This window comes from Papio anubis, chromosome 3 (genome assembly GCF_008728515.1).
Source record: "Papio anubis isolate 15944 chromosome 3, Panubis1.0, whole genome shotgun sequence".
Classification (NCBI taxonomy): Eukaryota; Metazoa; Chordata; class Mammalia; order Primates; family Cercopithecidae; genus Papio; species Papio anubis.
The window spans coordinates 138,188,543-138,212,520 of record NC_044978.1 but is presented as its reverse complement, the minus strand read 5'-3'; the positions used below and the strand labels follow the sequence as shown (position 1 = coordinate 138,212,520).

At 40.4% G+C, this 23,978-nt stretch overlaps 1 protein-coding gene and 1 pseudogene across 9 annotated transcripts in view; both read right to left on the bottom strand.

The window, feature by feature from the left end:
* SMARCAD1 (SWI/SNF-related, matrix-associated actin-dependent regulator of chromatin, subfamily a, containing DEAD/H box 1) overlaps positions 1–19,619 on the bottom strand; it is an 85,879-nt gene extending 66,260 nt beyond the window's left edge. For 4 of the 9 annotated variants that reach the window (XR_004182799.1, XM_031664607.1, XM_031664610.1 and 1 more), the window contains exons 1-3: positions 19,485–19,619; positions 18,635–18,873; positions 13,502–13,534 (exon numbers count right to left, since the gene is read on the bottom strand). Coding sequence is in view for 7 of the 9 variants with exons in the window: in XM_031664607.1 (XP_031520467.1) it covers positions 13,502–13,534; positions 18,635–18,824 (223 nt within the window). In the remaining 2 variants the exon portion in view is untranslated. Of the gene's footprint in view, positions 1–12,216; positions 12,608–13,501; positions 13,592–14,118; positions 14,237–18,634; positions 18,874–19,149; positions 19,411–19,484 lie in introns of those variants that run through there. The other 5 variants (XM_031664608.1, XM_031664611.1, XM_021938423.2 and 2 more) reach the window with 5 other exon arrangements.
* Positions 2,134–7,305, bottom strand: LOC103884494 (annotated as a pseudogene).
* Positions 19,620–23,978: the final 4,359 nt, after the last annotated feature.

The following is a 23,978-nucleotide window of genomic DNA, read 5'->3' as shown; positions in this document are numbered from 1 at the left end:
CCTCTGTAAAACAGATACTAATAATCACAAAGTTAATATGCATATAAAATCAGATTATATATGCAAAGCATTTAGTTCAGTAATTGGCACATAGCCAGCATCCCATAAACATTAGCTCTTATGTTTACGTGGTGTAGGGGCTGAACTGTGTACTCCTCCCCATCATTCATAAGTCCCAATCACCATACCTCAAAATGTAACTGTATTTGGAGATAAGGCCTCTAAAAAGGTAATTAAGGTTTAATTGAGGTCATGTGGGCCCTATCCTTTGTGACTGTATTTGGAGACTAGACCCTCAAAAGGATTACGTTAAAATGAGGCCTACAGGATGAGCTCTTGAGTCCAATATGATTGATGTCCTTTTAAGAAAAGGGAGATACACCAGGGATGCAAAAGAAGGAAAGGCCATTTGAAGACAAGGCAGGCAAGAGATCACTTTACAAGCCAAGAAGCCTAAGAAGAAAACACATGCCAAGTTGATCTTGGACTTCTAAGCTCCAGAATTGTGAAAAATAAATTTAAGTCACCGAATCTGTAGCATTTTGTTATGGAAGTTCTAGAAAAATAGTGTGACTGGTATCATCTGTCTGTTCAAAACAGGTCAATAAAGTATTACACCAAGATCTCTTCTCTCCAAGGGGTGAATTCCAATATTACTTTCCTTTTTCCCAATAAAACCACCATTTACCCTTACATATTTTAGGAGGAAAGGATCAGATTGAAGGGAGTCATATTAAAGTTAACACAGTGCCTCGTCTTGGAAATTAATTTTAAAAAGCAATAACCAGTTGAATCTTTAGTGCAAAGGTTAAATATGATAGCTGTCATTAACTCTCTCGTAGGTTATTATCAAACCTTCAAATGTAACAAACATTTAATCCTTACAATAATCATGAGGGACACATATCCCTCAAGAAAGAAATAAACCCTGAGAGAAAAAGCAACTTGCCCAAAGTCATACAGGAGAAAGCAGATCTGAAATCCAAGTCCAAAAGTCTGAACTGTTATACCCTAAAACTCTTAGTCACCTCCATTAAATTGTAACTCTAAATTATAATGATCATTACTGAGGCTCACGAGCCATATCTGCAAATACAGATTGAACATTCTGATCCAAAAACCCGAAATAAAAAATGTTCTAAAATCTGAAATCTTTTGAGAACTGACATGACTCCAAGAGTGGAAAATTCCACATCTGATCTCATATAATCAAAAATGCTGTAAAAACTTCGTTTCATGCACAAACTTGGTGTATGTGAAATACAGATCACTTGTGTTTAGACTTGGGTTCCATTCCCAATCTCATTATGTATACGCAAATATTCCAAAATCTAAAATGAGAAACATTTCTGGTCCCAAGAACTTCAGATAAGGGATACTCAACCTGTAACAATAACCAAGTACTACACAACTACTATTTGCTCTGGAGAAAACCAAAACACAAACATTTCTCTATTTCCTACAAAGAAGTCCTAGGAACAATAGCAAAAAGCAAATCATACTTTTTCCCAAAGGAACAATTTTATAAACATTGCATGCAAGTTGAGTAAACAACTCTGTACTGGAATAAGTCACAGCCATGCTAATTGCAATAAACATGAAGAAACCTACATATAATCATCACATACAAAGTAACAAAATTACAGTCCAAACTCCTATACAGTAAGTATAGAGGTACTTTAGACTCTGATTTTACAAAATGTTCCTGATAATCACAAATCTAAAAATACATATAACTAAAAATTTAGATCTTTACTGTATCAAAAATGGGAACTAAAGCTAATGCATGTCAATTGAACACTTAAACAATAAAGTCCTACTTTCTGACACTTCAGAAAGGCTATGAGAGGCCGGGTGCGGTGGCTCACGCCTGTAATCCCAGCACTTTAGGAGGCCGAGGTGGGTGGATCACCTGAGGTCAGGAGTTCAAGATCAACCCAGCCAAGGTGGTGAAACCTCGTCTCCACTTAAAAAAAAAAAAAAAAAAAAAAATTAGCCAGGAGTGGTGGTGTGCGTCTGCAGTTCCAGCTACTTGGGAGGCTGAAGCAGGAGAATCACCTGAACCCGGGAGGCAGAGACTGCAGTGAGCCAGGATGGCAGCATTGCACTCCAGCCTGGACAAGAGCTTAACTCTGTCTAAAAAAAAAAAAAAAGCAACGAGAAAATGAATTGTCCAGTTTTCCTTAAAAACTCTCTTTTTTATTTATTTAGCCATGCAACAATGTCTTTTATTATGTATGCGGTTTTAAAGTTATTTCTTGAATCGCTCCATACACAGGCAAAAATAAGTGTGTTACTTAACACACTGCAACTTGCCTAACTTCATCATTGCCTAGAGAAGAGAAAATTATCCCCAAAACGTGCTTAACCAGGCCAATGCATCTGCCGACCTCCAAGAACACGGAGATGAACATGATAGACAGACTGTTCACCAACTGAACCTTCATTCACCACCATTCGATAACCCTTGAGGCCCAGATCAGCAGCACATTTCTTGCCAACAATCATTAAGTGTCCAAGACTTTCATCATCATCTTCTGCTGCAGAAATCTGGGATATATGTTTCTGGGGTATCACCAGAAAATGTGTTGGTGCTTGAGGGGAAATGTTGTGGAAAGCAAGGCACCGGTCATCCTCAAAAATGATTTTGTTTGGTACTTCCTTACGCATGATCTTCCCGAAGATTGTGTCGCCACCAGGCTGAGCCTTGGCAATCTCATCGGCCGTCTTGGCCTCTCTAATGCGCAGCGGCCAGGGTAGAGGCTCGAAAGGTTATTTATTTTTAAGACACAGTCTCGCTCTGTCGTCCAGGCTAGACTGCAGTGGCGTGATCTCAGCTCACTGCAACCTCTACCTCCTGGGCTCAAGTGATTCTTCTGCCTCAGCCTCCTGAGTGGCTGGGACTACCGGCGCCCGCCGCCACACCCAGCTAATTTTTATATTTTTAGGAGAGATGGAGTTTCATCACATTTGCCAGGCTGGTCTCAAACTCCTGACCTTGTGATCCACCCGCCTCAGCCTCCCAAAGTGCTGGGATTACAGATGTGAGCCATCACGTCCTCTTTATTAAAAATGAAGACAGGGCCGGGCGCGGTGGCTCAAGCCTGTAATCCCAGCACTTTGGGAGGCCGAGGCGGGTGGATCACGAGGTCAGGAGATCGAGACTATCCTGGCTAACATGGTGAAACCCCGTCTCTACTGAAAATACAAAAAACTAGCCGGGCGTGGTGGCGGGCGCCTGTAGTCTCAGCTACTTGGGAGGCTGAGGCGGGAGAATGGCGTGAACCCGGGAGGCAGAGCTTGCAGTGAGCCGAGATCAGGCCACTGCACTCCAGCCTGGGAGCACAGCGAGACTCCGTCTCAAAAAAAAAAAAAAAAAAATGAAGACAGGAGGGAGTAGAGCATTGGACTGCAGACCAAAAATGAAGAATAATCTTTTCACCTGTGGGGGGGGCCTAATATTTTATTAGTGAGGATTAGGAGAACTAGAACATTCTGAACATGATTTTTTATTGACCTTTTCTTTGTTTTTCTCCCTTACACAGACTGTAGTACAAAATACATGGTGAAGACATACACATTTTTATTTTATTTTTTTTGAGATGGAGTCTTGCTCTGTCGCCCAGGCTGGAATGCAGTGGCACGATCTCAGCTCACTGCAATCTCTGCCTCCTGAGTTCAAGTGATTCTCCTGCTTCGGCCTCCCTAGTAGCTGGGATTACAGGCGCCTGCCACCACACCTGGCTCATTTTTGTGTTTTCTGTAGAGACAGGGTTTCACCATGTTTGCCAGGCTAGTGTCAAACTCCTGACATCAGGTGATCCGCCCAGCTCAGCCTCCTGAAATGTTGGGATTACAGGCGTGAGCCACCATGCCCAGCCCCCATTTTAAAAATTAACCTTTAATATGCTTAGTTAACAGAACAGAAAAAGAATACGGAAAAAAAATAAAAGTTGGCTTACTTCCCATTATGTATTTAACTACTTAGCACTTATCAGATATGTAATAATATAGTCTCAAAATATATACATTAAACATGTAGACTGTACTGAACCAAGTGGCATCCTCACAGCCTGCTTGGCAAGTGATTAACAGAGGAAATAGTATAATTGGGGGGGTGCGGCGAGGGAAAGCTATGATACAACATTTCTTCAACTCAGAACCCCTTCGTACTCTAAGTCCCAAAGAGTTTCTCCTTAAGTCAGTTGTATTTCTGATACTTACCATACTTGAAAATAAAATTAAAAGTGAATGTTTAAATATTTATTTATCTAAAACCAAACATTTCACATATTAACATAATATATTGAAGTCATGAAAGATGTCATTTTGAAATATGCCCAACCATTGATATGAATTGACAACACCTGAGAAATTGTAGTTGCAGAAATGGGTAGCTGACTCGTCTCTTCTTGCATGCAGCAAGTCAAGGAGGCTCCTCTGGGAGGGGTACCCTCCCTGTACCAAGGCGAAACTATAGCCCTTATCACCACTGACTGAGAATTCGGGGTTGCAACAGATCTGATTAAATATATTTACCAAAGTAACACTTACCTTCCACCAGTTTTACACCCCCCACATGCCTCCTAGTGACTCCCCTAAAAGTTTGCTGCCCATTGCCAGATCCCCTTTGGCCTATCATTTCTTCTCAAATTTATTGTTTTTTGTCTAAAAAGTAAAAAAGCATTTGTTTTGGTCAGTTCTTCTGATTTGTCTCGGGTAGATCTCCATGTACATATAAACCTAATAAAATGGTATGCTTTTCTTTTGTAGTCTTCCTGGTGTTGATCTGGTTTCTAGATTCAGCCAAAAGAGCCCACATAAGAGCTAAAGGGGAATTGGAAGTGATCTCTAGCTCCCCTACAATATCTTCATGAAAACTATATATCCCCACCACAAGTAATTTATTTAGTCAGATGAGTGACACTATTTTATATTTGTCAAAATCTCAGGTTTAATACAAGATGGTTGGATTCTCATATCTGTTTCTACCTTTAATCTGTTGCAATACATTATTTTCATTTCATTTTATGAAAAAAATATGCCTCACAAAGTTAAGTAGTTGGAGAAGGGAGGGGTACTTTCATAGCCTTTTTAGATTATTGTGAATATTTTTCTTTGATACTAAACCCAAACTTGACAAGTGGTAACTTCTTAGAGTTAGTTGCAATGTGGAATCAGGAACCATAAGAAAAACATTTTGCATTCTACTACATTAAAACCGTTAACCATGTATTATTTCCCAACACTGTGCTTTGGTCATTTGGAAAATACCGGTTCACTGAGTAATACACATCTTCCATTTTCCAAATGTTGACATATTTCATGATATTATATTAAAAAATTACTTTGGTTAATATCACCATTGATCTTATCAGAAATGTCTAAGTATCTGGAAGCTGTCAAACTCACAGCTGTGGACACTAGTTTTCCAAAATTCAAACTTTCCTTTGAAAACTAGGGTTTTATCACTGGCAATATATACTGTGTTGTTTTCTTTGTACCACTTCGTTCATTTTGAGAAAACATCTGCCAAATTCCTAGGTTTGTATAACTATACTTTGTGAATCAGTGCTCTGGGAAAGAAAAGTGACTGGTTAGTGCAAAGCAACTGCTCAAATGCCTTCCCTTGAGATCACTGCTGTACAGTATACAGTAACGTGTACTTCACATTTTGTTTCACAAAATACTAAAAAGACATCTCTTAAGTTGAGATTTAAAAAAAATTACTAATTTTTACTGCTTCATCAAGACTCTTTAAGTGAAACCAGCATTTACACAATTTTAAGAAAAACTGACTACTAGAACAGTCTAGAGCCTCGCCTTGATCCGTGGTGCTAAGGCACCAGTAATTTTACCTATGATTGCTTCTGCACCATGAGTGCAAATATCAATCTAGTGAAAAAGGCAAGCAGTGTCTTAATATTATTATGACAGTAGTTTTGACCTTGTGGACACCCTCAGAAGGCCTCAGGGAACACTGAAGAGTTCACAGATCACACTCTGAAAACTGATGAGGGCCGGGTGCAGTGGCTCATGCCTGTAATCCCAGCACTTTGGGAGGTCAAGATGGGCACATCACTTGAGGTCAGGAGTTCGAGAGCAATCTGGCCAACATGGTGAAACCCTGTCTCTACTAAAAATACAAAAATTAGCCAGGTGTGGCGGCACATGCCTGTAGCCCCAGCTACTTGGGAGGCTGAGGTGGGAGAATTGCTTCAACCTGGGAGACGGAGGCTGCAGCGAGCCGAGATCACGCCATTGCACTCCAGCCTGGGCAATAGAGCAAGACTCCGTCTCAAAAATATAAAAATAAAAATAAATAAATAAATAAAGGAAACTGATGGGATACAGTAAAAGCTGTTTATAATATATCAACTTACTGATATAGTCAATAATCAGAATTAGAATAGTGCTGAACACAAGATTTATTTGAACTATTTTTAGAAGTAAGCAATAGCAAAATAGCTAAGAGCTAATGGCTAAAAAGATATTTCTGCTGCAATGATGCTTTTTAATTCAAAGCAAATAAGCACTTTGAAGTAGTACCATAAAGGAGACAGGAATCAAAAAAGAAAACTACAAAAACAGAGGAAAGAACAGGGAAAAGCAGAAACAGTTATAAAGAAAAGACACCTGCTACTATTCAATTCTGACATATGCTGAATATGGTCTGTGTTTAAGGCATTGTACCAAGAGGTGGGGGATATTAAAGCAAAACAATGGCAAGTTACAGTTCAACTTGCCCTTTTGAAATAGGAGTGAAGTAGCCCTGTACATGAGTAACTACGTTATAAGCGTAATTTGTGCAATGAAAGAATACACAAAATGCTAAATCAACAGGAGAGAAAACAGCCTGTCCTTTCATATAAAAACAATAGGAAAGGCTAACTTGTTTTAAAGATATTTTCTTATTACCAAAGGTAATGGGAACCTACATCATCAGCATACGCAGGAAGACTCCATGGCCCTAGGGAGTAATTCCAAATGAAATTTCCCACTAGTGGTATGACTAGTATGCATAAAAGAAGACAATCTTATATCCCAAGTTTATCCAGTACCCTTTACCCATTCTCGTATCTAACTCTACCATAAAACAAGCACTCAAGCTTGCCACTGGTTTTACGTTTTCAATGGTCCAAGATCAAGGTTCCTTCAAACAAAAAATCACTAGTGGGAGATTATGAATTCACATAGAAATAGTTTAAATTAATTTGATAATCCATAAACAAAGGCAATCTCCCAAAATAAAATAAAACATCTAAACCTTTACACCTGTCCTACAGAATTATAAATCCCTGCCATTTCCGACATTCAAATCATGTATTGCTCTACCCTGTTCAATCCTTTACATGGCAATTGATTTTCAAGGCAATTCCTTCAAATACCAACTAAAACACATCATATATTTGCCCTCCTAGAAGATTATCAAAATACGGCCAGGCACAATGGCTCACACCTGTAATCCCAGCAATTTGGGAGGCCGACGTGGGCAGACCACTTGAGGTCAGGAGTTCGAGACCAGCCTGGTCAACATGGTGAAACCCCGTCTCTACTAAAAACACAAAAATCAGCCAGGCATGGTGGCGCACAGCTGTAATCCCAGCTACCTGGGAGGCTGAGGCACGAGAACTGCTTGAACCCAGGAGACAAGAGGTTGCAGTGAGCCGTGATCCTACCACCACACTCCAGTCTGGGTGACACAGTGAGACACCGTCTCAAAAGAGTTATTACCAAAACAATAGACTAAAATCTGTAGTCTTAATTTGCATATCATAGTAGACAGGAAGATACCTTTACTATCCTAACAAAAGATGAATCAAACTCTCTAATAAATACTCTAGAAAAGTAATACACTAAATATAAGATTAAAGAGTAGTTTCTAATACATTGTTCTAAGATGAAATGAGGGAAAAATCCCACCTCAAATTTAAGCCAAAAGAAAGGGTAAAACATAAAGGAGGCTGGGCGCGGTAATCCCAACACTTTGGGAGGCCAAGGCAGGTGGATCACTTGAGGTCAGGAGTTTGAGACCAGCCTGGGTAACATGGTGAAACCCTGTCTCCACCAAAAATACAAAAATTAGCTGGGCATGGTGCACGCCTGTGGTCCCAGCTACTCAGGAGGCTGAGGCAGGAGGATCAGTTGAGCCCAGGTGGGGGTTGCAGTGAGAGAGATCACCCCACTGCACTCCAGTGTGGCGGACAGAGTAAGACTCTGTCTCAAAAAAAAAAAAAAAAAAATTAATTAAAACGTAAAGGAAAAGAAAGTCATGCAATTAATATTGAACAAGGCAAAACTGTAAAACCCAAACAGACTTTATACCTACAATAAAAATATAACTGACATTATCTCAACTCCATACTAATAATGAAATGCATAAACATTGCAGGATATATAAGGCAAAGAGTCAAGAGACAAATACGAGGCATTAACTTTTCTCCATGCTCTTAATAAAGAGCACAAAAATAAACAAGATACAGAACAGCGTTTTTCAAACATTTTTGACTGAAACCCACTGTAAGGGACTTATTTCAGATTATGATCCTAAGCACACAGATTGTTAGATCTGCAAGTGTAACTGAAAGAAAATGTGAGAAGCTCTTAGTATAAGCAATACACTTTGGTAATTTTCTGTTTGTTCTACTCCATTAAAAATTGTAGCCGGGCGCAGTGGCTCACGCCTGTAATCCCAGCACTTTGGGAGGCCGAGACGGGTGGATCACGAGGTCAGGAGATCGAGACCATCCTGGCTAACACGGTGAAACCCCGTCTCTACTAAAAATACAAAAAATTAGCCAGGCGCAGTGGCGGGCGCCTGTAGTCCCAACTACTCGGGAGGCTGAGGCAGGAGAATGGCGTGAACCCGGGAGGCGGAGCTTGCAGTGAGCTGAGATCCGGCCACTGCACTCCAGCCTGGGCGACAGAGCGAGACTTCGTCTCAAAAAAAAAAAAATTGTAGTTATACATATTTAGTCAGGACCCAAGAAATTGATCTTATGACACAATAAATGTTAATGATCCACAGTTTGAAAAACAAAGATATAATAAAACTCATCTATTATTTGACATATAATTAAATCTGTACTTAGATTATGTCTTCTTTCCAAGCACCCTTGAATTTTTACAGAAATTAATATTAGGCCACAAAGAAACTCTGATTTCCCCTAAAGAAGAAATACTACAGACCACATTCTCTGGTCACTAAACAGTGAAATTAGAAGTAAATGTTAACAAAAATATGCAAGCAAAATTTCTGCCAGTTGGAAATTCTTTAAAGAGGGACAAAATCCCATAAAAATTGCTTCTAGGCCAGGCGCGGTGGCTCAAGCCTGTAATCCCAGCACTTTGGGAGGCCGAGATGGGTGGATCACGAGGTCAGGAGATCGAAACCATCCTGGCTAACACGGTGAAACCCCGTCTCTACTAAAAAATACAAAAAACTAGCCGGGTGAGGTGGCGGACGCCTGTAGTCCCAGCTACTCGGGAGGCTGAGGCAGGAGAATGGCGGGAACCCAGGAGGCGGAGCTTGCAGTGAGCTGAGATTCGGCCACAGCACTCCAGCCTGGGCGACAGAGCGAGACTCCGTCTCAAAAAAAAAAAAAAAAATTGCTTCTAAACAACTTTCAGGTCAAAGAGAAAACGACAACAACAAAAACACATCAAAATCTAAGATACATCAAATATATAACACCATAAAAATTAAAATAATCTGGTAAATTAAGATTAGAGGAACAGATTAACAGACCCAAAGATGCAAACAGACATGGGAATTTTAGACTATAATGATGACGTTTTAATGCAAGAAAATGGATTTTTCAATAAATGAAAAACTGACTAGTAACTGGTGAATAACGAACAAAGGAGAAAACAATATCATCTTTTCTCTAATCCCTATAATGAAATAAAATTCAGATGAGATTTAAAGTTAAAATTCAACACAAAACCCAGTGTTAACTTTTCATGCCCATTATGTTAGCTATTATCAAAAACACAGAAAATAACAAGTTTGGAGAGGATGTGGAGAAACTGGAACCCACTACACCGTTGGCAGAAATGTAAAATGGTGAAGCAACTATGGAAAACAGTATGGAGGTTATGCAAAAAATTAAAAATAGAATTACCATATGATCCAGCAATACCACTTCTGGATACACAACCAAAAGAACTGAAAGCAGGGTTTCAAAGAGATATTTACACATTCATGTTCACTGCAATACAATTCACAACAGCCAAGATGTGGAAGCAATCCAAGTGTGCACTGATGGATGAATGGACGAACAAAATGTGTATATACACACAGTGAAATATTATTCCGTCTTAAAAAGGAAGGAAATTCTGATATATGCTACAACACGGATGGATCCTGGGGATGTCATGCTAAGTGATGATTCCACTTTAATGAGATACTTAGAATAGTCAAATTCATGAAAAGACGACGTAAACGGTGGCTGCCAAGGGCTGGGGGAATCCAGAAATGGGGAGTAGTTGCTCAATGCGTATAGAGTTTCAGTTTCACAAGATGAAAAGAGTTCTGGAGAATGGCTGCATGACAATGTATATGTATTGAACTGAATGTACTGAACTGTACACTTAAAAACGGTTGAGACAGTAAATTTTCTTATGTGTATTTTATCACAATTTTTAAAATTAACACACATACTAGAGGAAAATATGAATGAGTATATTTATAGTGTGGCAATGGGGAATGCAGAAGACTTAAGAGGAAAGGAAGAACAAGCTGACCGAGTAAAAATGTAAAATTTTTCCATGGCAAACAACAAAGGGGGTGCTATGGTCTGTTTGTGCCCCACTTCCCAAAACGGTATGTTGAAATCTTAACCACTATGGTAATGGTATTAGTGGGTGACATTTGCTGGAAGGAGGAAGGGCCATTAGGTGATGGGGGCAGAGTACTCATGAATGGGATTAGTGCCCTTATAAAAGAGGCCCAAGAGACCCCTCACTCATTCAGCCACATGGGGTTACAGCAAAAAGATCGTGGTCTAGGAATACGGCCCTCAGATACCTAATCTTGCAGCACCTTGATTTTGGACTTCCCAGCCTCCAAAACTGTCAGAGTAGATTTCTACTGTTTATAAGCTACCCAGTCCATGGTAGTTACAGCAGCTCAAACAGACTAAGACACATGGAATTTAAAAAATACTTACAAATAATTTATCAGAAAGAGACATTTATTAGAAAAATATAAAAGCATAAAGAAACACAAAAAATCCAAATGGCCAGTAAATTTATGAAAACATACTTAACTTTAAAAATAAAGAAAAAGCAACAATAACATACTTCTGCCTATTAAAGATAATAAAGGTTTGCAATATTTTAAACAGGTATGAAAAAGCAGACATCAGAAAACCAAGATGTAGTCTGATACAAACCAGTCAAATTTTTTTGTAGGGTGAAGTGGCAATGACTAAAATAATACTTATATCCCCCTGCCCCCACCAGCCCCCCTTTCTGGGAGATTTTGGGAATCTCACTGTGTCGCCCAGGCTGGAATGCAGTGTAGTGATCATAGCTCACTGTAACCTCAAATTCCTGGGCTCAAGCAATTCTCCTGTCTCAGCCTCCCGAGGGGTTAGGATTACAGGTGCACACCACCATGCTTGGCTAATTTTTTCATTTTTTGTAGAGACAGGGTCTCACTACGTTGCCCAGGCTGGTCTTGAACTCATGGTCTCAAGCAATCCTCCCACCTTGGTCTCCCAAAGTATGGGACTCTATAGGTATGAGCCACTGTGCCCAGCCAAATAAATGTACATTTAAAATGCACTTAAGATTTCTACTTACGTTTGAGTACTTATTGTACTTTCTGTTACAACAATTCAGCACTAACCCTTTAACCAAGTATTGCTTTTCAATTAACATTAACAGACATTAAGAAACCAGAATGACTATCTACAGGTTTAACGATGATTCACATTTTGGTCACAGATACCACACAAAAAGACTGAGTATTGCGCAATGGTCATGGAATTATGAAGCTAAAATGATACATTCAGTTTCATCATTCAAAGGATAATAACCATTTTAATGTGGGCAAGGAATACAGAAAACTAAGCATAGCCAGGAAAAGAGAGTAAGATCCAAACACAGTTGACTTTTTACTCACGATCATACAATCTGTATGTGGCAGAGCAATACTCTCAAGAAATCCTTTTGACGACTGGTATAGTTTTAAAAATGTCTCTCACTTACCAACAAGTGCTACTTTCAGTAGGACAATCACCTTGAAGAGGCAACCACGCTAGAGGACTAAATCTATTTCAGCAAAAAAAAATAAATTCATCAAACATACACTAAAACTTTCCTCCATTCCTCCAACGACACAATAATCTATGAACCCATCTATTTTTATCTCCTTCAATTATCCCCCCCAGGTAAAATATGTCTTTATTCTTTTGCACAGTTAAACAGCCCAACTGTTCTTCAGTTCCCATCACTTGATGCCTCTCTTCAGATACCTCCCGTCCTCAGTCCTTCCCTTTCCACTAGCTTCTTGCCCTTGGTTAATAAATACGCTCAGCCAGATGCAGTGGCTCATGCCTGTAATGCCAGCACTTTAGGAGGCCGAGGTGGGCAGATCACAAGGTCAGGAGATTGAGACCCATCCTGGCTAACATGGTGAAACTGGGTTTCTACTAAAAATACAAAAAACAAAAATTAGCCAGGTGTGGTGGCGGACGCTTGTAGTCCCAGCTTCTTGGGAGGCTGAGGCAGAAGAATGGCGTAAACATGGGAGGCGGAGATTGCAGTGAGCCGAGATCCTGCTACTGTCACTCCAGCCTGGGCAACTGGAGTATATTTATAGTGTGGTAATGGGGAATGCAGAAGACTTACAGGAAAGGATGAACAAGCTGACCGCATAAAAATGTAAAATTTGTCTATGGCAAACAGTGAAATATTATTCCGTCTTAAAAAGGAAGGAAACGAGCGACACTCTGGCTCAAAAACAAAACAAAGCCAAACAAAAAAACACTCAATTTTCAATAATCCTGAAACATCTTTTCCTGACGTTGCTTCCCAATCAAGTTACCTATTTCTCTCTTCCTGAATGAATAATCTCTATCTCATCACCCATTCTACTGAAACTGTTAAACGCTTTTAATTTCCAAGGAAACTGGTCACTGATCAGGCCCCACTCGACTTCTCTACAGGATTTGTTACTGGACAACTAAATACCAAACTAGGTATTTTAGGTATCCAGGACACTATCATTTTCTATGACTATTCTAGTTATCCTCCAAATTTTTCATCGGTTTTCCTGCCTTTGCTCATTGTCAAATGATGTTTTTTATTGTACACTCTGCTTAGGACATTTTTTGTTAACTACCATAACGATGAAGTCCCAAGTTGACTTCTAAGGTTTAGACCACTCTCTGAGCTCTAAACTCTAATATTCAACCATCCACTACCTCGGTATTAAAACAAGATGGATAATGCAAACACAGCATACTTTTTAGTATCTTTCTCCTAAACTCACCTCTTATTTCAGTCCATGGTGTCAATCCTCCAGCTGTCCAAGCAAGGAACATTTGAGTTATCTGTAAATCCTCCACATTCAACTGATCACCTAATATCATCAAATGCATATCATTTACAACTCCCCTCAGTTGCCTCCTCTGTCATCTCTATAATCATCTCCCTACATTGAGACTTCAATTAATACAACAGCTTCACTAATAACCTTTCCATAACGAAATGCTCTATGATGTGTACCGAATAAGATCTATCTTCCCTGATACAGGATATAAAGGCCCCTCACAACCCAACAGTTTACATTTCTATCTTTTCGGTTTCATCTATATTGTCTAAAACCTCCTGTTCTATAATCCCCCCCGACCCTCCATACACATATTAGACTCTTCGAGGCAACATATATTTTCAACTCTCTCGTCATTTGTTCCCCCAGTACACAATGATTTCATTATTGAGAGTCCACTCCAAAAGTCGTATCTCTGCGACTTTTTGTGATCCTCCCCTGAAGAATGGATAATTTAATCATTCGTGAATTAGAGATAGTGATTCTACTTTGCTTAGTATTTTGCCCTATTATATGGTTTTATCACACCATACTATTTTAACTATATATTTACATACCATTTTCTCCTGGTGCTCTTGGAGGATCAGGCTTCACTCATTTTTATTCTTTATTCATAAAATATAGTAGGATCTCTCTTCCCTTTCACCTGCCATTATTTCAATCCCTCCAAACTCACTGTACTCCCAAAAGTCAAAGAAAAAAAGGAGAAATAATGTGTAAATAACAATCATTGACAACTTTGGGCACCGAGAAGAGTAAAATAAATCAGGGGGCAGAGGCTAAGTGTATGCCCTCAAATCCAAAGGCTGGTTGGGATTTAGAGGGGCATTAGAGAGGATGTCCTGTACCAAAAGAAGCTTCAAGCAACCATGGCCAAAGAATGCTTGATGGCTAAAGGGATTATTTTAAGGTCGTATTTAAAAATATGGGCATGGTGGCTCACGCCTGTAATCCCAGCACTTTGGGAGGGCGAGGAGGCAGATTGCCTGAGGTCAGGAGCTCGAGACTAGCCTGGCTAACATGGTGAAACCCTGTCTCTACTAAAAATACAAAAATTAGCTGGGTGTGGTGGTGCACAACTGTAGTCACAGTTATTCGGGAGGCTGAGGCAGGAGAACTGTTTGAACCCAGGAGGCGGAGGTTGCAGTGAGCCAAGATCGTGCCACTGCACTCCAGCCTGGGCAACAGCACAAGACTCCATCTCAAAAAAAATAACAATAATAAATAAATACGTATAGGGCTAGGCGTGGTGGCTCATGCCTATAATCCTAGCACTTTGGGAGGCCAAGGCACGTGGATTGCTGGAGGTCAGGAGTTTGACACTAGCCTGGCCAACAGTGAAACCCCATCTCCACAAAAAATACAAAAATTAGCTGGGCATAGTGGCAGACACCTGTAGTCCCAGCTCCTCGGGAAGCTGAGGCATGAGAATCACTTGAACCCAGGAGGTGGAGGTTGCAGCGAGCCGAGATTCTGCCACTGCACTCTAGCCTGAGTAACACAGTGAGACTGTCTAAAAACAAATAAATAATAAATTTAAAGAAATGTATAAAGTACTAATAACCCACTCATCATGCAATAATCTTTACTTCAATGCACTTGAGGGCCTACCACAAGCCAGTCATTGCCCTGAACAATGGAGATAAATAGGTGAACATGACAGATAAGGTCCTGCTCTCATGAATCATACATTCTAACAGGGGAGACACAACTATATAATGTAATGTAAGCTAGTGATACACAACTATATAATGAAAGGTTAGCTAATGATAAACACTATAAAGAAAAATCACAGTAAAGCTGAGGTAGGGTGGGCTGTGTGGGTGGCTATTTCACAGGGTGATCAAAGAAGGTCTTCTAAAAGGCGACATTTTACTGAGATTTAATGAAACAAAGCATCTGAATCATATGCAAATATCAGCAGGAAGAGTTTTCCAGGCAAAAGAGCAAACTGGAAGAAGCAAAATGGGACCTTGCTGGACAGATTCAAGAAACTATGCGGTGGTGGCACAGTAACTGAAGGAGGGTCGTAGGAAATGAAGTCAACTCACTAGATATAACAGGATTAGTCAAAAAAGAGTGATTACAGGTAACTTCTACTACATACAATTTCTGTCCTGTAACCTAACTTAGTTTGACCTGACACTTTACTGTAAATAAACTAACAGCATTATCCCAAAATGGCAGTATGAAAAGTTACATGTTAAAGTAAGGTCAATGGTCATATCCTACTCATAATTCACCAGTCTTCATCTCTAGTACCTACCTTAAAGTCTAACTTCAGTATCCTGTACTTTCCAGAGATCCAACACTCAATTCTGAACCCCCGCTTCCTCAGTTCCCCCTAGACCCCATGCTAAATTAGCACCTGGGGGCAGGAACTTTGTTTTGTTTTTTTTTTGAGACGGAGTTTTGCTCTTGTTGCCCAGGCTGGAGTGCAATGGCATGATCTCTGCTCACCACAACCTCCGCTTCCAGGGTTCAAGCGATTCTCCTGCCTCAGCCTCCCAAGTAGCTGGGATTACAGGCATGCACCACCATACCCGGCTAATTTTGCATTTTTAGTAGAGACTGGGATTCTCCATGTTGGTCAGGCTGGTCTTGAACTCCTGACCTCAGGTAATCAGCCCGCCTCGGCCTCCCCAGGTCACGCCTGGCGGGACCTTTGATTCTTACTTGAATTCTTGAATTCTTAAAGACATTTACCTTTTTTTTTTTTTTGGAGATACAGTCTCACTCTGTCCCCCAGACGGGAGTGCAGTGGCATGATCTAGGCTCACTGCAACCTCTGCCTCCTAGGTTGAAGCAATTCTTGTGCCTCAGCCTCCCAAGCAGCAGGGATTACAGGCACGCTCTACCATGCCTGGCTAATTTTTGTATTGTTAGTAGAGACGGGGTTTTGGTCAGGCTGGTCTTGAACTCCTGACCTCAGGTGATCTGCCCACCTCTGTATCCCAAAGTGCTGGGATTACAGGCTTGAGCCACCCCGCATAAAAATCTTACCATTCATCTTATCTCATTCCTATCAGGGATCTAAACCCTGCCCTTAGCTACTTTGAAATCTCTCTATCTCCTTCTTCTCCATTTCTACAGCTACCATTAACCTCAGATTATGGGAGTTGCCTAAATGATTTATTTCCCTTCAATCCCTACCCTCAATCAGTGTGTATTAGTCACTACTGCTAAACTGACTTTCAAAACTTTTTCATCATTTCCTCATTCAATCTGTAAGGTCTTCAAATGGATACCTAATACTTACTATGTAAAATCTAAACTTCTCAGTTTTCAAGATTCTCCAAAGTTCATAGTATCATTTACAACAATCTTTTATTAAAGCAAAGTGCTCCACTCCTACAAAGATTAATTCTCAACATTCCTAGAACAAACTTAGTTTTCTTATTTCCCAAAGCCATCAAGGCTGACCATGTAATTCCTAAAGCAATCTCAGTTTCTAAGCAGAATTTATGTATGGAAAAAAGTCCCAATAAAGAGAAATTGAGTGGTCTCATAAGAAAGAAATAAAAACAGAAAAATATCTTCTGATCAATAAAGGAAACTAAAGATTTCACATGACCAATACTGATAAATAACTAAAACATTCCACTGAAATCCAGTTTATAAACTGTTTTTACTTTCAGAGAAGAAAAAATTGTGGATCACAGATTTCAAGTCACTTGTCCAATGTCCCACATTTAACAAAAATGAAAAAGCATAAGCTTCTATGGACTCAAAATCCCGTGTAAAAACCTTGGCCTGTCTGCCCTGTCTAACCACAGAGGAAACAGATGAATATATTCATTGGAAAAGCATTAAAATACCTGGATGTCAAATATCTATTCAAAGAGTGGACACAGGGTTTAAAATCCTGGTGCTTAAAATCCTTCAGTTGTTCCCTATAGCATTTAAATGCAAAACTACTTAGACAAAGCCTTTGTAAATCTGACTCCTAACCCAATCTACCAAATCATTCCGCCAAGTTCCAATTACACCAAAGTATTTAAAAATGTTATTCTAATGATAATTTGTAGAGGATCTGCCATCATCATTACATTTAAAGAGAAGAGTAGCAAACAAAAAGATACTAAGGATAAACGTGGGTGTTACCAATCTTTCAGTCTACATAGGTTAAAAGCTGTTTACGAAACACAGTTTTGCATAAAAAAGATATTACTGAAATAAATATTAAAATACAACTTCTAACATTCCTTTCACCTTTCACAAGAAACTATATAACTATTGAGTTTATGCTCAGGAATCATACTGCCAGGACTTGAGTTCAGGCTCTACCAAGTTCCTAATAACCTCTCTGAATCTCATTTCACATTAACCTCAATGTCAGTTAACACCTATCTTGTAGGATTATTGTGCAAATTAAATGACAGAACGTGAAGCACTTATCACTATGCCTATAATACAACAAGAGCTCAGATATATTCCTCTAATAGTTAACTGTTCAATGAACATAGATTCGAGTGGAAATCTTAATTTTTGGCTTATCCTCAAATCCTTTTGTCTCTGACAATCTGCTGATGAGGTTAAAAATGTTCATTCACCATGAAGAATACCAATTACTCATTTGCATTCTGAGGACATCCAGGAAGTCAGGTGGATGCAATAACTTGATGTGATCTGATCTTCCCTTGTGTACAGAGGTTTGTCTTTAGGCACCTTGCTCAATGTCTAGCTCGTAGTAGATGATCAATATTTTGAGGGAATACTGGAATGAATGAAACTGTCTGGCCAAATAGCCTCAAAGTTTATCATAGAACTGAATCACTTACATGGCTCTTCCAGCAGCAACCATTCTGACCCATGGATGACCTAAATTCTAATTTCAACTTCCACCATGGGGCCATATTCCAAGAACTCATATAAAAGTGAAGCAACAACGAATGGATGCTCAGTTGAGGGTACATGGTGTTTACGGCAGTCCCAAAGCTGAATTTAAAAGGGCACACCGCAGGACAATGCATCAATATATATGACATCAAGAATAAAAATGTTAATCCCTTCTGCCTTTCATCTTTTAAAAACTGTCTTTGATGTTACATCAATTTCAACATTGTAACTCACCTGTTTTTTCAGTTATATCTGAATCAGGAGTGTTTGCCCTGCTAACTTCCCCTTCAGCATTCTCTTCTTCAGCACTAAGAGAAATTGGTGAAGAAGGGCCAGGCTGGGAAGGTTGAGGGGTTGCTTCGGGCGCTTCCTCAATCTTACTCCTTTTCTCAAAGCGAAAACGGTCCAGGTTGAAAAGATTCATATTGATAGAAACCACCACCTTGCAGGGATGGGGGCTTTAAATGAACTATCTGCAGGGGGAAAATAAAGAAAGGAAAAGAGACCATGAAAACAATATAAAATACAATGCCACAGCAGTTTATTCCCAAGGCAATAAAGGGCCCGCAAACATGCCAGTGGCTCAGGACTATTATGGCTGCGCTTCATTGTTAGGCCACAACGATTAGAAGGTGGACGAGGGGTATCTTTTCAAAATTTCCATTGCTTTTCACTCCCCTTCATCCGCCTCCCCCGCCCGCCCCTCCTTACTGAAACCACGAGCTGACCCTCGTGCAACCTCCTCTTACCCCAGCACGCGCAGGCACGTTCCCCAGTATAACCCCCTAGCGGGCCTCGCGCCCGCCCACAAAGAGAGGCTCCCTGTGCTACCGTGCCCCCTGCCTCGAGAAAGGACCTGCCAGGGCCCGCGCCTCGACACTGCGGGGACACAAAGGGGCCAAAGAAGGGGAGCGGCGGAGGCCGTGCTGGCGGGCACCCGCCCGGAAGTTGACGCGGCGCGATCCCAGCTGGGAGGAAGCTGATAGGATTAAGAGCACACAGGAAGGTTCAGAGGTGGAGTGTATGCTAAGGCATCTTTTTAACCTTCAATCGCTCGCTTGTTTGTTCTTCCCTCAGTACTTACGATCTTGTAGCCTCAGAGCTATGTAACAAAGGTTGAAAATAAAAAAATAATTCCTGGCGTGGGCCGACGGTAGCCGTGCCGGGACCTTCCAAAACAGCACGGATAAACCTTACGAGCGCGTAATGATGACGCAACACGCAGCCTAGGCTTTTTCTTCCCAAACAACGCGCGAGCCGAAAATGTCTAGGCGCGCGCTGTTGTCATGGTAATTCGTACCCGTCTCTGCCGGCTTGTAAGGGCCAGATTGATCTGTACCTTTGTCTGTCCTGTTAAGTTAGCTACAGAGTTATCAAATAAAACAATAGTAAATAGCATAATGACAAAAAATATATAATACAATTAGTATATATTGTAGGTATTATAATCTGTAGTGTTTCATCTATAATGTAGATAGCATAATAGTAATAATATTGTGCTAAGCATTTTAAGTGTATAATCCCAGTCCTTACAAGAAGCCTATGTTTACAAAGCAAAGAAACCGAGACCTGCAAATGTATTGGTAATTAGTGAGGGATAAGAACCCGCTTCAAAGCATTTGAAGTAATTCCTCACTTTCGGCTTGATTATTCTTAGAGTGGAATTTGATTAATTTATTTTAAAAAATTTTTTAATTTTTAATGTTTGCGGGTACATAGTAGGTACATATTTATGGGGTACATAAGATATTTTGATACAGGCATGCAATGTGTAATAATCATATCAGGGTGAGTGGGGTATCCATCACAAGCGTTTACCCTTTGTGTTTCAAACAATCCAGTTATTTTAGTCATTTAAAAATGTACAATAAACTGGGAACGGCGGCTCACGGCTGAATCCCAGCACTTTGGGGGGCTGAGGCAGGCGAATCACAAGGTCAGGAGTTCGAGACCAGCCTGGCCAACATGGTGAAACCACGTCTCTACTAAATATACAAAAAATTAGCCGGGCGTAGTGGCAGGCGCCTGTAATCTCAGCTACTCGGGAGGCTAAGGCAGGAGTATAGCTTGAACCTGGGATGCAGAGATTGCAGTGAGCCGAGATAACTTCACTGCACTCCAGACTAGCAACAGAGCAAGACTCTGTCTCAAAAAATAAAAATAAAAATACAATAAATTGTTGTTGACTATAGTCATGCTGTTGTGCTATACTAGATCTTATTTATTGTAACTGTATTTTTGTACCCTTTAACCGTGCTCACCGACCACCGAGGCCCTCCCACGCCCCACACTACCCTTCCCAGCCATCGTTCTACCCTGTTTCTCATGCCTTCAACTGTTTTAATTTTTTAGCTCCCAAAATACAATAAATGAGAACATACCAAGTTTGTTTTTCTGCGCCTGTCTTATTTCCTTTAATATAATGACCTCCAGTTCCATCCGTGTTGCAAATGACAGGATCTCATTTTTTTTAATGGCGTATATGCACCTCATTTTTCTTACTCATTCACCTATTAATGGACACTTAAATTGCTTCCAAATCTTGGCTGTTGTGAATAGTGCTGCAACAAACATGAGAATGCAGATGCCATTTCGATATACTGATTTCCTTTCTTTTGCATGTAATTCACCGATCTTGATGGAAATATTACCTTAAAAATATATACTCCTGGCCGAGTGCAGTGGCTCACGCCTGTAATCACAGCACTTTGGGAGGCCGAGGCGGGCGGATCACGAAGTCAGGAGATAGGGACCATCCTGGCTAAGACGGTGAAACCCCGTCTCAACTAAAAATACAAAAAATACGAAAACACAAAAAATTAGCTGGGCTGGTGGTGGGCGCCTATAGTCGCAGCTACTGGGGAGGCTGAGACGGGAGAATGGCGTGAACCCGGGAGGCGGAGCTTTCAGTGAGCCGAGATGGCGCCACTGCACTCCAGCCTGGGCAACAGAGCGAGACTCCGTCTCAGAAAAAGCAAACAAAAAAAAAAGTATACTCCTGGGCTAAGAGCAGTGGCTCACGTCTGTAATCTCAGCACTTTGGGAGTCCAAGGCAGGTGGATCGCTTGAACCCAGGAGTTTGGGACCAGCCTGGGCAACATAGTGAGACCCCATCTCTAAAAAAAAATACAAACTTATCCAGGCATGATGGCACACGTCTGTAGTCCCAGCTACTTTGGGGGCTGAGGCAGGAGGATCACCTGAGCCTGGGAGGTCGAGGCTGCAGTGAGCCATGTTTGCACCACTGCGCTCTGGCCTGGGTGATAGAGCGAGACCCTGTCTCAAAAAAACAACTAAGATACACTCCCTTTGTTCCAACATGAGACAAGCAATTTTCTGAGTTATAATTTGATCTTCTGGTTCGCATTTCCCATAAAGAGGAATTGCTACAAATGATCATTCTGCCAGATACATTAGCCATTGTAAACTAAAATTGGCAGTCTGTTTTATAAGTCAGTGTTGTGAATTGTATATTTACAACACATACCCACAGTTTTATCAAGTGTGGGCACATTTATAAAATCCGGTGTTTGGGCCCATAAAACTCAGGGTCAAAGCCTGAACAATTAGGACTTCCTTTATACCTGTCTTTAGTATCCCATGAAATGCATTAGTTTATGCATGCATATTAAATTATATGATCAGAATATATTTACTTATGGCCAGGCACAGCGGCTCATACCTGTAATTTTAGCACTTTGGGAGGCTGAGGTGGGAGGATCACTTGTGGCCAGGAGTTCAAGACCAGCCTGGGCAACAAAGGGAAACATCATCTCTCTCTCTTTTTTTTTTTTTTTTTTGAGACAAGGTCTCACTCTGCTACCCAGGCTGGAGTTCAGTGGTTCAATCTCGCCTCACTGTGGCCTTGACCTCCCAGGCTCAAGCGATCTTCCCATCTCAGCTTCTCAAGTAGCTGTAACTACATGTACTTGTCTCCATGCCTGGCTAATTTTTACATTTTTTGTAGAGATGGGATTTTGCCATGTTGGCCTGGCGGTGGGGGTGGGGGGAGGCGGGTTGGGGGCATCAAGGCTGCAGTGAGCCATGAGTGAAAGAAAAAGAAAAGAAAAAAAATAATATATTTACTTATAAGTAGTAAATTATTTTTGGTGATGAAGACAATTTGATTCTATTTAGAGAGATCTGAAATTGAAAACAGACTCCTCTAGCTGAATGACCTTTCTAAGTCCTAGTTTCATCATTCTTTAAATGTGATTAACAATAATATTGACTCTTAGAGTGCTTTTCTGCAACAGTACCACCTCTTGACATTATAGCTGGGACAAGATTGAAAATGAACCACATAAATAAAAAATGTCTAAATATTCAAACATTATAAATATAGCTAACAAAATGTAAAAGTTACATATGTTCTTCCTATTTTGAAAATACCAGGGAAGCCAAGTTGAATTTAGAATTTCTATTGTGTCAGAATATGGGCTAATGAAAGAGAACTGGTTGGCTCATATATCCTGCCTTCCTAGTGCCACCTTTTCATACTCAATTTGATACTAATGTTATCAGAAATGATATCATAATGGGCCATGTGATTATGCATATAGATGCCCAGCATATGGACACCCAACTCTGGCCCCCAACTAGGGTTACCATATTTGTTTTTTTAAAAAAGGGACGTACAGTTAAATTTGAATTTTAAATAAACAATGAATATATTCTTAGTATACATTTGTCTGATGAAATACTTGGAATTGATACTAAGACATTATTTGTTGTTTATCTGAAACGCAAATTTAACAAGTTGTCTTGTATGTTATTTGGCAAACTTACTGCTCTCCCACTCCTTTGTCACCTCTTGGACCTGGGTGCCTTTTGGCTACATTTTTGCCCTAGGATTATAGATACTGAAAGCACTGTTTGTCCTCAGTAGGGAGGACCTCAGGAAAAGTCACTGTTAGACTTCTTGGGGCTGTGTGAGCAAAGAATTTTAGGGACCAGGTACTCGAATTATTGTCTAAAAGTGAAGGCACAAGTTCTGAATGAACATGTGTTCTTGGTCCCAAAGATTCCTTTAGGGCAGGGCATAGCTGGAAATAACTAGATTTTGCTCTTTAAAGCACTAGACCAGGATAGGGACCCCTCTTGACCAGTTCTAAGGGTAGGATTTTTCTGCAACCTTCATTGACCTGGGAGAATTATAATGATTCATGATTGGGGTTTTCTTTGAAAGTGAAGTAGAAGTTTAAGGAGATGTGTTAGTTTGCTAGTGCTGATATAGTAACAGCCTGGATGACTGAAATAACAGAAATTTATTTCCTCATGGTTCTGGAGGCTAGATGTCTACTCTCAAGGTGTTGGTGGAGTTAGTTTATTCTGAGAGTCATGAAGGAAAGGTCTGTTGCAGACAATAGATGAAATCGATGAATTAGGCACGTGTGGTGGCACATGCCTGTAGCCCCAGCTGCTCAGGAGGCTGAGGCAGGAGAATTGCTTGAACCCAGGAGGCAAAGGTTGCAGTGAGCCATATCATGCCACTACACTCCAGCCTTGGTGACAGAGCAAGATTCCATCTCAAAAAAAAAAAAAAAAGAAGTCAATGAAATTAAAGAAATGATAAATA